General features: G+C 37.5%; 1 protein-coding gene across 3 annotated transcripts in view; it reads left to right on the plus strand.

The window, feature by feature from the left end:
• PTPRB (protein tyrosine phosphatase receptor type B) overlaps positions 1–13,916 on the plus strand; it is a 118,928-nt gene that overhangs the window by 3,045 nt on the left and 101,967 nt on the right. For all 3 annotated transcript variants that reach the window (XM_019455094.2, XM_019455092.2, XM_019455096.2), the window contains exon 3: positions 8,424–8,680. In XM_019455094.2, the coding sequence (XP_019310639.2) occupies positions 8,424–8,680 (257 nt within the window). The remainder of the gene's footprint in view (positions 1–8,423; positions 8,681–13,916) is intronic.

Raw genomic sequence — 13,916 nt, forward strand, 5'->3', positions numbered from 1 at the left:
CCCTCCCCCGTTCATGCTCTGTCTCTCTCTGTCCCAAAAATAAATAAAAAAAAAAAAAAAAAAAAAAAAAACGTTGAAAAAAAAAAAAGAAATTTGGACTAAAACCTGATTTTTTTTTAAGTCCCCCAGATAATTTTGATCCATAACCCCATTTGGGGATCAGCATTCACTGTACTTTTAAATCTTTTTATTAGGTGTTTATGTTTGAGGCTCCTATGAGTTTTTTCACGATGCTGATCCCTTGGACAGCTTTCTGCCACTCCATTTTGTAAATTAAGTAAGAGTTTGATTAGATGCTAACTGAATGCAATGGGCTTTTCTACAATAGAAGTTGAGTATTACAGTCTTGGTCTTTTTTTATTGTTAATTTTTTTTAACATTTTTTTTTTTTTTTGAGAGAGAGAGTGGAAGAATACATGCACAGGAGCAAGGGAGGGGCAGAGGGAGAGGGAGAGAGAGAATCCCAAGCAGGCTGCACCATCAGCACCAAGCCAAACACAGGGCTCAGATTCACAAACAATGAGATCACGACCTGAGTCCAAACCAAGAGTTGGATGCTTAACCAATTGAGCCACCCAAGTGCCCTAACAGTCCCGGTCTTCTTAACTTCTCACTATGAGAATAAGACAAAAATATAAAAGTCAGCTAGAAAATTCAAACTTATCGGAGAATATATAGCACAGAACACCAATATGTACAATCCCTTTCATGAGCAAGTTCTTTGGGCAAGGTCTGTCCTAAACACACAGAAACATTATAAATATTCCCATTGTACCATTAAACATAAGAAGTGAGATTCTTTCCCAGCTTCCAATCAAACCCTAATTAGCAGTATGTTCTTTCACTAGAACTTTAAAAAAGTAAATACGGATTCAGTGGAGAATTGTTCAAGATAGAATATAATTAATGGAAAATGATTTCTTTTGACCTTCATGCAAAACTTGTCCAATGATGATGGACTTCACTTCAGAAGTAAGTGGATGAAATAGACCATATACAGTTAATCTCTGAATGTGCCATATCTAAAACATGCCCAAGAATGTGGGTTGGAAGAAAAAATAGACTTCTAGAAAAAAGCATAGTAAAAATTTGCACCATTGTGCTACCAAAAAAAAAATCTTATATTTGAATACACGTGTATAATACTTATGTTTGAACACAATTATAAGTTGACAAATTTTTTCCTCCATCTCAAACTTACTGTTGATTAAAGATACACATGATATCAGTTGACCCGTAGCATGAACATTCATTGATCTGCTAGAGAATCCACTGTGAAAAATTAAATTACATTTAGATGTTTGCAATGAATGACTCCAAATGACCTTTTTGAAAGACTTGATAACTAAATATGATAATCTGACAGCACAATTATGCATATTGTTCATTCATAAGATATGAACTTTTTAATTAAGTTCTTCGGTAAAAGATAGCATATCTGTGAAGGTCAAAAATCTGAACTATTTGTTTCATAAAGGAAACATTCATGATATCATTCATGTACTTAAGTAATAATTTCCTAATATCTACTATATGCCAGAGCTTGTGCTACGGGTACCCTACACCAGAGATTCTCAACCCAAGCATCTCATCAGAATCACAGTGGGAACTTTGAAATAATACTAATGCCCAAGCCTCATCCTCTAGGCCAATTGAATTTGGTATCATATTTTAAAAAATTGTTTTTTGTTTATTTATTTTTGAGAGAGAGAGACAGAGCTCAAGTGGGAGAGGGGCAGAGAGAGAAGGAGACACAGAATCTGAAGCAGGCTCCGGGCTCTAAGCTGTCTGCACACAGCCCGACATGGGGCTCGAACTCACAAACCGTGAGATCATGACCTGAACTAAAGTCAGTCATTTAACCAACTGAGCCACCCAAGCGCCCCTAGGTATCATGTTCTTTAAATGCTTCTAAGATTATTCTAATGTGCAGCCAAAGTTGAGAATCACTATGTCTTATTCTTTACAGTAATGGGGAAGTCAGATATGTAAATAATTACAATAGTGTGTAAATTTTATAAAGTTCCCCTTTCTCCACTGTACATTCTTGCCAGTCATATTAAGCAACTGTGTTTTAAAAATTAAGGGTAATTTAAAATTTGCATATTTTTTACCCAATCCTTTGAGTGTTCACTGGATTTTGTCATAATTTAGCTGTGCCCTGTTCTCATGAAGCTATGTTTTTTTCTTCTTCCTCCCCTTTCCTCAGAGTTCCTCTGTTACAAGGTGAATTGAGGAGGCTTCTGAAGTGAATTAAAGTTCAATGCACGGGAGCCTGGGTGGCTCAGTCAGTTCAGCGACTGACTCTTGCTCTCAGTTTATGTTATAATCTCACAGCTCATGAGATCGAGCTCCATGTCGTGCTCTGTGCTGACAGCAATAAGCCTGCTTAGGACTCTCTCTGTCCCTCCCCACTCGCACACACTCACACGCACTCTCTCTCTCAAAATAAATAAACATTTTGAAAAATTCAATGCAAAAATTAATGTGTTTTTTGAGAGAAGGATCTATACTAGAGTCATATTTCCTCAAATAATCACTGTCCCTTAAAGAGTACATTGTATGCCTTCATTTTGGATAAAAGAAGAGAACCTGGAGACAGACTCTTTAAAAAAAATGATCCTTTTATAATCAATTTATAAAATTAGACACTAGTAGTTACTATTCTGAGTCTTAAGAGCAATAATGAAAACATTGTCTCCAAAATGCCAATGTATCTGGCTAAAAATTGAAAAAATTCATTCCCTCCATAAATTCTTTTGTCAGTCAGGTGCCAGATATCCAGCTCTTTGGAAACACTTACACCTTTGGCCACGTGTCAATAAAACAAAAAGGTGATTGACAGACTTTCTCAATTTTTCTTCATACATATTGGTGTTATATTGTATAGCTACATCCTTGGAGTCACTGAATTAAGAGAATGATTTTTAGAAATCCTTTGTGTATAATTTCTCAGTCTTAGTCCATAAATTAACACAAAGCAGTTATCAATAACACAGTAAGAATAAGGAAAAACCAAATTCTGTTCAATAATATTGCAATTTTATGTAATCACACCTTTAACTTTAAAAAAAAAAAGAAGAAGAATATTACTTTAGGAGTAAAAATGCATTCTGAGGTCCAAATCTCTAATTTACATACTCTTTAAACATAGCAGACCTTCCAGATGAGAGGTGCAAAATGCAGGCCATCACTTGGCTACTTTTTCCAAAGGATGCCAAGTGTCTACTTATAAACAGTTACTTTCACTCAGCTGTGTTTGTATTGAATGCGGAGTAACATTGTATGTAAGATGTCAACTACCCACTCAACATTCTAGTGACATCTACTACAGATTCACTAACTCAAATCTCATATTTACCTAAGGGCAGGAAAATTTTTGCAGACATATTTTCACGTGTCCCTAACATGACCGAGCTAGTGAAATCCCTTAAAGAGATTTCGCTTCTGAAGTAAACCAATTGCTGACAGACTTGATATAACTGCTGGTTAAAATAATTGTTTAATTGCAGTAACATGGGTGAAGGAATAAAATGCATTAGCACTGTAATATCCGTATATACTCTTGGGAGAAAGGGTCTTAACAGAAGCTGCTTCCTTTAGTGATTGGTGGGAATGCTTGTAAATAGAGAGAGTTGAGGAAAAAACCAAAACAAAATAACAGTGTCTTTTGTGGGTACAGATCCTACTTTGACCGCATTGCTGCCATTGGGTTTATTTTCTCCTTGCAAGATTATAAAAACATGGGCCTCGCAATTGACCATTTACTTATGGGATCATTGGAAATCGTATGATCATTGGTTCCTGGTATATGATTTACGTGATTATAGAAAAATACCCAGCACCGTATCCAGAGTCCCCCAACCATTTTTAACCTGTGACACGTCAATGAACTTATCAAGGCACATCCATGGCGGTGTGTGACTTTCATGGGCCCTTTGTGGGCCCCTTCCTCCATTAAAATAAATAATTAAATAAAATGATTTCATAGATTTTCATGAGCCCCCAAATTCTCATTTTTCCCTATTGTGTAAAAAAACAAATTTAAGCAAACATTTTGACTCTGAAAGTTCTTCCTTTTTTAAAATTTTCTAATTAAATTATTTTTTTTAACGTCACGGGCCCTTGGTACTGTGCCTATTGTGCTGAATGGACAAGTCAGCTGGGGGCACACCAAGTTATTCACCCACTTTCCGTCTTCCATTTTCCTGACCTTGCTTAAGTAGTACCTGCCTCAGCATCCCTCTCCCACAGCCTAGTAGCAATGAAGTTAAAAGCCATTCTTTCTCCCCCATCCAGCATAGTTTCCTTGTACCCATCATCTAATATATATCCATGTCCCCAAAGAAAACATAGGACATTAGGATAAACCAGGCACATCTTCCTAACGCAACTCGGAGTATAGTAGTTGAATAATAATTGGCTATTGAAAAGTATTGCTTTCATTAAGTTTTCATTTTTTTTTTTTTTTACTTTAAATGTTTTACCATGCTCTGCTTTGATGTTTCCCTATGCCATGTCAACTTCCACTTAATTTTCTTTATTTCTAATCTTGGCTCTTTCTTAAGTCTGTAAAAAAAAAAATTGACCTCTGAAATTCTCTGATTTGTTATGTCGCCCATTGTTTACAAATTCCCCCTCGTTGGTATCTCTTTCCACAAACTTCTCGCATCCTTGTTCACTTTCTCAAATTTTAGATAGGTCTTCTCTTATGCACCCTTTATTTTATTGATCACACTTTCTAAAATGTTATTCTTTTCAGCATTTCTAAAAATTATTTAGTCTATTATAACTCATATCCCTTTCACTTCACTTTATTCTCGCCCAGTCTTGTGGAATATACTTAATGTACAATATATATGCATAAAACTTCCTTTTTCTAAGGTATATTCTGTTTCATTTATTATCTCTTTTCCAGACCTTTTGCCCACTTTTAAAAGGCATATTATATTTGGCTTCTTCTTACAGAAAAGAGAGTCCCAATATAGTTGAAATTTTCTATCTCCTAAATAAGTTCTGTCCAAGTTATTCTTTTTTCAGCATGGTTGAAAGTTACTCATATCATTTAAAGGAGGGAAACTAACAGATCGTGTATTTTTATTATCATTATACAAAAATCACATTTGTATTATTAATCATATCTGAGCTACTCATAGACTAATTAATAAACTAAAATACATGTTGCTTTTTTAAAAAATATATTCAAAATATCATCCTGACCTGGTACAGTCATCGAAAATCATCTTACAGTTGCGCTATCTGCAACTTCAGTGCTAAAATCTTTTAAATAGTATCCAGGATGATATACCTTATCTCGAATTGTATTCTAAGGGGAATTATGCATAAAGTGGAAACAATGTGGCAGCAATAGTACAATAAAGCTTTTAAAAATAGCTTCAACATATTGTTCCATTGTGTAAGAACTTTTCCTTGCATTTGTCAAAACACATCTTGCTCTTTCATGAACTGTAAAATGCATATACCTTTTTAAAGAATGTCAGAAGAATTTATAGATACCAAAACATTCAAGGATATACTATTTTCAATATAATTTCATAGCACCCATTTCAACAGAGTTCAGGAGATGAAAAGATCAGCATATTTTGATTGCCGTATATATTTCTAGAATGGATTTTCTTGCCTTCCATCTACTTTAAACCCTTCAATACCCACGTAAAGAATGATTAGAATTCAGTTTGGCTCATATTGAGTATATGGATAAAACCTTATAGTTAGATATATATTACAATCGCTGAGAAACTTGTTAGACATGCAGGTGCTGGGTCCCACACCAAATCTCCTAGTGAAGGGCCAAGGCTTCAATATTCTAAAAAGCTCCAAAGGGGATTCTGATGCCTACCACAGTTTGCAGGCCACTGCTTTAAAACACACGAAATTTGGAAACTAAATGTTAAGACTAAAGCTTCTTTCCTGCTTCTGAAATAGCACAGGTTAAAAACACAGTGACAAAATGAAGGGGTACCGACCTTGGATATTCTTTTTTTTTTCTCTTTAGAAAAAAAGGTAGTGGTCTAAAATGTAAAATGGACTTGTTTGGAGTGTTTTAAAAATACACTTAGAAGGTTAAAGACAATTTCAGAAGACTGAATTTTTTTCCATAAGATGTTCCAAAGCTACATGTGATGGTAATAAGCTATGTTACTTACACAGAAATTGCAAGAGTGTTTTGATCATTTATCTAATTTGGGGAGATTCTTGTTTCATCCATTGAACGAATCATGTAACTTGATGAATAAAAAAAAGTTCTTAGAACAAGAACTTAACCATCTCCTCCTCAGTAAAGAGTAACAAGCATAGGTTGACATGTTAAGACACATAATTACATACTATGTATTTGGAAGTTTGTTTTTGTCTTAACCCCATAATTAAATTTTTTTTGAGGGTCTAAAAGCTAAAAATGTCATAGGTGGTAATCAACTCAGAGGACCAGCATTGGTCAAAGCCCAAAAATAACTAAAATACCAATCGCTACGTACAGAAAATTTTATACCCCAACAATAGACAAATGTCTTCTTGAAGGAACATTCAAGCACTTAATCCAATTAAGACTGCAAAATTAAGGCTGCTTTTTGGAGTTTATTATAAAGGAATATTGCTAATAGAACAATTGGGTTTGTCATATAGAAAACATCCCAGGGATAAATAAATCTGGTCTATGTTCAGGGTAGTAACCTGGGCGCAATGGCAATGGCATATGATTCAGAAGGAAAAAACAAACAGAAACTAACAGGAATGTCCAAAAATCTATTAAAGTCTAGGCCTAGTAGATATACAGGTAGGTTTGCCAGCTATAATACAGAACATTCAATTACATTTGAATTTCAGATAAATGACAACGTTTTAATGTCAGTACATTCCCAGTATAATATGTAACATATAATATAACCTTTGTAATATTATATATTTGACATATGCTAAATATTCTGAATTATTAGTTATTTATTGGAAACTCCAATTTAACTGGGCATCATATATTTTTATTTGCTAAACCTGGCAACCCCATGTACAGGGTACTTTGCACAACTTTCCACATCTCAAAGAAAGGGTGCTTAATACAGTCATGATTATTTTGTTAACCTTTAAGAGAATTGGTGATACTTTTTTATCTTACTAAATTTTAAAAATACTTTTTCCATTTCTATCCTCTTTTCTGTGCCTTATCCCTCTCTTCTTTATATATGCTATCATACAAAATATGTCCACTGAAATTGGAATGGAAATAAATGAGATTCAAAAGAGGGCTCAGAAAGGTGGACCAGAACAGGGAAAATGCAATCCTTCACCTAGATCTTCACCTAGCACATAGTAGTTGCTTAAGAAATAGTCGATTGAATGAACCACTAAAGGAGTAGTAAAAAATAAAATCTTCCTTCTGCCAGTTTTTAAACCAGAAACTTTTCAAAATTATAGTTATCTAACTGGGCAAGATTTTATATCCTAGGAAACTGTGACACATAATGAAATTGATAGAAGCATCTAAACATACCCCTCAGTCCATAATTTACAGTCCCTTCCAACGCTTCATTTAATACGATTGTTCTCCAGGTCTTGTTAATTGAAGTGTGGTCCAAAGACCATCAACACCAGCATTGGCATGCCCTGAGAACTTGTGAGGGATGCGGTCTCTGACAACTTTTACTCAACCAGAATTTGTATGTTAGCGAGATCCCCAACAGATGGAGAGCACGTTTTAAAATTATGGTTAGGTGAACCTAATTTGCAAATCGATTATTTTTAAGTATTGGCAATTCAGCCTTGCAAAGTAAAGCTATACATTAGTCTCACCAGTTCATAAGTTTTAAATCAATTACAGAAGATAGGGAGCTCAAACTACAACTGTCCCAGGACTTGGTGCTCACACAATTAGGACTGGAAACAGTTGGCTCTGTGGTAAAAGAAAGTCATTGCTTTCCCAGGAATCGTCCATCTGCATGACGAAGCTAGGCAAGTTGTTAGCAGTGATTCTCAGCCTGGCATTCTGTCCAATGACCCCTTTGAGAAGTTGAATGAAAGCTATGAAAGTCTCCCACAAGAAAAAACTATACACGGACATATATTTAGGACGTGGCATAAAGTTTTTCGAGATTCATGGACCCCCTGAAGCCAATTTCATGACTCCCTAAATGCTCAGAGAGTAAATTTAATTCTATCTTCTATGCAGAACTGAGGTTTTCTGGTAGCGGTTTCTACAACTCCCCTGACCCTATGATAGATGGACAAAGGATGGGTGGACTGGAAATTAGCATTGTCACACTCCAAGATCTTGAATTTTTCATATCACTGAAGCTCATCCGCATGCCTGTTATGAAACAGGCCTGCTTTTTCTGAAGTCAAATTGCTTTTATGTGAAGACTCCACAAAACACGAAGGTAATTTTAGCAACTGTCCTTTCTTTACCTCAGCTGGCCTGGGAGCAGAAGTTTCGGTAAGGAGCGCTAGAAACACGGCTCCACCCCAAATCCCCACCACTTTTAATGCAGTTCCATATAGCCCGGAACACCTTATTAGGAATACCACAGAGGCCTTCACCAGAAGTACAACAGAACACGACAGCCGCCACAGCAGACAGACACAGCACCCCAGTCTGCAGACGACTGGAATGACTGAGACATCTTGGGTCCCCTGGACTACTCGGCCCTTCTCCAGCACCACTGAAGAGGTAAGGGGAGAATAGGTGTGGGGCGTGGTTTGTAACGGTCTCAGAAAGCCCGCTGCTTGACAAGATCTGCTCTGCTAGAATTGCCACTACTCAAATGTGTGATTAGGTACTCTGTGTCCTAGCTGCTAATTATGCATGGTGCATTCTGTGCAATGAAAAACTCTTTGAGATAGGACGAAGGGAAAGACAATCAGGCCACAATGTCAAAACTGCACTCCTGCAGGTTGGCCACATTTCTGAACCAAAGTCAGTCTTCATAGTCTTATGCATAACCTAAAAACAAGAAATAGAAATTAAAATCAGTGTTTTGCAGATTCCCCTGATTGTATGCCACAATCATTTATGCTCATAAGGGAGTGGAAAGAGTCACAAAGCAATGGAAGATTCAGGAATCACTATGACTGATTTGTGAACATGGTCAAATATGCAAAGTCACATACCAATTCTACATCAGCAGCCACAAAAGGGCAGATAAGTTTAATGGCTGGGGGAGCAGCAACAGTGCAGTCGTAGAGTCTGCTCACGGAGTATTTCAGTTCATCCCTTCCGTTCTGCTTCCCACTCAGGGCTTTAGGCCACCGTTTTAGGCAATAATAGTGTAACTGCAAAAGTGCAATTTGCAAAGACAAATCAAAATTGCTGCTTCATTTGCAAGTGTTTAGCTGTTTCCTAATAAGCAAACCAAAAACAATTGGAAGAAAGTAAAAGCCCAACACTAGGCGTATGACTTAACGCCCCTTTAGTGCTCTGGTTTCTTTCCCATTGTGCAGAATTTAATATTGCATGTGGTTCCTGAGTAGTAAGCACCTACTTCAGTATTGATCACAAAACAAATATAACCAGTATATTGAATAATTTGTGGAACTTTCTTTTTATCTCCAGCCTTCCTTTACTCTAAATCTTCCCTACAAGCCAGTGCTTCCCTTGCCTCTGAACAGAATTTAGGAAGGCCTCATGACTTTTCTGGATGCTCTTGGTTATCTCTTTAAAACTCAACACTCACTCTCAACCCATTAGCAAGGATTATCCAATTCAGGAAGTAACCCAAAGTCTAAATTCAACATAAATCTTAGCTTGTCCTCTCCCTTCACCCCATCCCTTTGGGCTTGACGTAGGGAAAGGGAACCTGTCCAAAACTTCCCACGTCCCACCTAGCTTTTTACCCATCTCTCCTAGTTTGATCATTGTGGTTTCAGACCTGTCTGGGCTTGGAAAGTGGGGAAGGAAAACAGGAAATGAGAGCAGGAGAGCTGGCACTCGAGGTTGCCATCATGAACTGGTGCTGTGCTCTCTCTAAATCTCTAACTCCTAAGCCCTGCCACCCACTGATGCCAGTGAGATTTGCCACTTAGTTTTGAAATTGAATGTCTCTTGGCGGAGCACCTTCTTGTCTCTGCTGAATGTGTCTCAGCCAAAACATCAGTTTGTAAGAGTATCCACGTACATCTGAAAATACATGTGTACATGTAATTTTTTTACACAACTAATACACCAAAAATTAAGTGTATATTTTAAGAATATATAGGATATCTTATATACACATATACCCGTTCAGAAAAGGAAATAAGCCCATACTGTACTGATATATATATATATATATATATATATATATATATATCATATAATACATTAAGTATGTCAACTAAGAAACAAGCTGAATAAAACTGTAATAAAAACATACCTGCCTGCACACTCAAGGATTGTCTTTTAGCAAAAAACATTTTCCCATTTTTTTCCCACATTGGGCCATTGTGAAACAAACACAGAAAGAGCTCCTAGAGGCAGCCAGGCTCTACTGTGATGAATCAAGAACATCCAGAGCTTTGCTGCAGGCACCCTTGCCCTTGGGTCAACCCAGCCCTGTGTTATAGAGCTCAACTGATCCAGCCCCATAAGTGGATTTGCAGTCTCTGGTCTTGGTAAATGCACTGCAGGGGTGTATTTTGGGGTTTTTTTATTGTTATTGTTTCTTAGTCTTTTTCCTTTTTTTCTTTTAATGTTTATTCATTTTTGAGAGAGAGAGAGAGCACAAGTCAGGGAGGAGCTAAGGGAGAGGGGAGACAGAGGATCTGAAGCAGGCTCCCTGCTGACAGCAGAGACCCGATGTGGGGCTTGAACTCATGAACCTGGGGCTCGAGCTCATGAACCATGAGATCATGACCTGAACTGAAGTTCAGTTGGATGCTTAACTGACTGAGTCACCCAGGCGCCCCCTTGGTCTTTTTCTAAAGCGAAATCCTCCGCAAGTTTGTGAGCTCCCAGATGGGGCACCAGAATGACTACGTATCCAGTAGTCATCAAGTCATGACTCATCCCCTAGTTTTTCCTTGAAGCACAGGCAAAATCTTAACTATGTCTTGGGAAGCTGAAGTTCTAAAAGCTATGCTCCTTCCAAAGGCAGTTTCTAAAACTGCAGTTTTCCATGACTCTAATGCTTTAGTCAAGACATCTCTGCTAGATCATCATTTGATTTAGCATGAGCATTTACCTTATAACAGTCAATTACAAAAGCTGTAGTTAGGTATTTTGAAAGGAAAAGTCACGTGGAAGGTAAAATGCTTGTCCTTTGAAAGTAATTTTGAAAGATACTCTATCTCTATACCTAGATATCATTTGACTTGATTGCTTGGAATTCTGTAAAAGGAAAATCTTGGTGTGTCCACTGGGTTTTTTTGTTTTGTTTTTTGGGGTTTTTTTTTTGGTTTTTTGTTTTGTTTTGTTTTGTTTTTTATCAGATAGCAACTGGTCTGTGGTGATTTTGGATTGACAGTACAGTTGGGCTGTGAATTGGGGTGGTATATTATCAGGTGGTGATGGGAAAAATCCGAATGTAAGGATAAGGACCGTATTTATTCAGCTTTGAGTCTCCAGCATCTGAACATAGTGCTCAATATGTTATAGAGTTTTTGTAGAAAGGAAAGGAAAAGAAAGATGTGGAACGGAGTGGAGCAAGATGGAGAGGGGAGGGAAGTGGAACAGCATGAAGTGCAGGGGGGTGGCCTGAAGAGGAATGGTATGAAATGGAGTGAAGTGGAGAAGAGTGGACTGGACTGGAATGAAATGGAATGGAGAGGAGTGGAGTGGAGTAGAGCACAGTGCAGGAAAATAGAATAGGGAAAATGGAATGGAATTCTGGGGAAATGAATCAATTGAAATGGTATGGAAGTGGATGGAATTGTTGACTACATGGGTAGCAAATGACCCATCTACTGTCCGTGTCCAGATACGATGGTCATGTTGAATAGCCATGCACATTTTTATTGCACATTTCATTTTAGTGTTTTTAAGTTTGCATGTGTCTAGAGTTTAGTATGTTTAATACATAATAATACATATATTGTTTCATTCAGGAACTAATTTTCAGTTCCTTTTTCTCCCTTCTAATTCCCCCCGTTTCATCTCTTAATCACCCTTCGATTCCCCACCAAAAAAAATTAGAAGAAAGGGGAAGAGGCATTGATGGCCATGCAATTCAATAGCTTTGGAAAATGCTCATCAACTCAAAGAACATTTTTTGAGGACCTAACTAGTGTCAGAACAGAGTGGTTGAGTCTTTGAGATCAAAGCCCTAACTCTGCTTCTTACTAGCCAGTGACCTGGCAAGTTACTTAAATTCTCTAAGCCTCAGTTTCCTCGCCTATAAGAAGGAACTCCCAGCTCTGAGGGCTGCTGCAAGGGTTGGGGGAGACAATACATGCAAAATGCTTACTATAGCACTTGGTCCTTAGCAAGCATTTAGGAAATAATAGCTCTCATTTCTATTTTCCACTGAGACACAAAGATGAATGGCAAAACTGTTGCCCTGAAGGAACTCACCATCTGCTGTGTGGGGTTGAAGGAAATGGAAATATACACAGGCTCTTATGGAATTCAAAAGCAAGGTTCCTAACTGGTGTGAAGGTTTCAGGGAGTGTCTTCCTGTGAAGGGAATATCTAAATTGAGCCTAAAGAAGAATAGGAGTAACCTAATAAGAGGTAGGAGAGTAGGAAAGAGGGAGACAAAGGAACTGGGTTGGGTGGGATGGAGAGTTAGAAAGTGATTTCAATCTTTACCTAAAATTTGCATTTTCTGATATAATTTATTGTCAAGTTAGCTAACATACAGCGTATACAGTGTGTTCTTCGTTTCGAGAGTATGTCCCACGATTTATCGCTTTCATACAACACCCAGTGTTCATCCCAACAAGTGCCCTCCTCAATGCCCATCAGGCATTTTCCTCTTTCCCCCAGTCTCCTCATCAACCCTCAGTTTGTTCTCTGTATTTAAGTGTCTCTTATGATTTGCCTCCCTCTCTGTTTGAAACTATTGATGACGATCTGAAATCCGTGTTTTCAAATGGAATCTTCATCCAAAAATAGTCACTAGTTCCTACTTGTTATTTTAATTAGTGAAACTAATGAAATTATCTGTCATTCCTTTTGTTCCCAGTCACATGTAGCTACTAGGTAGAATTTAGAACACTTGAGCTGAAGTAGAAATCTAGAGAAGAGAGAACAAGAACCAAAATACTAAGATTTTATGCTTGGAAATGCTATGTATGTCATTACTACTAATTAGTGTTTATGCAATGACCACAGGGTTCTAGATCCACAATCAAAGAATGAATTGGGGTTGGAACATGAGGCTGGGAACGGGGGTGGAGATGACCCAAAACATTTCAAAGAGAAAGTGGCTTGTATTTGTGTCTTTCCCTTTCATCACCAGTCTCTGAGTTACAAGGAGTGAAACATGAAGAGACACTGTACAAAGTCTGCAAAGAAAAGAATCTAAGAGACAAAAATAATATCTAAGATTAGTATGCCAGGAACTATGCTAAGCAATTTCATATACTCTGGGAGGTGGGTACTTGTATCTATTTTCCATCACTGTATAACAAACCAAATCTTAATAATTTGTAAAAAAAATGACAGTTTTCTATTTCTCGTGATTTTGTTGATTAGTTGGGTGATTCTTCTGCCGGTTTCACCTGCGTTCACTCTTGAAGCTGCATTTAGCTTGGAGGGTAAACTGAGCTAGAAGATTGACAAGAGCCTCTCTTTACATGACTAGCAGTCAGGGCTGGCTGCAGGAAGGGGTGACTCGGTTCTTCTCCATCTGGCCTCTCTTCCTCTAGTAAGCTACCCAACTTCTTCACATGATGCTTCAGGGAAGTTTTGTAAGAAGGCAAAGGGCCTCTTGAGGCCTGGGTTCTGAAATCACACAACATCACTTCTGCCACATTCTATTGATCAGTGC

The sequence above is a fragment of the Panthera pardus genome, unplaced genomic scaffold (assembly GCF_024362965.1).
Source record: "Panthera pardus isolate Hobbes unplaced genomic scaffold, ASM2436296v1 HiC_scaffold_6, whole genome shotgun sequence".
Lineage (NCBI taxonomy): Eukaryota > Metazoa > Chordata > Mammalia > Carnivora > Felidae > Panthera > Panthera pardus.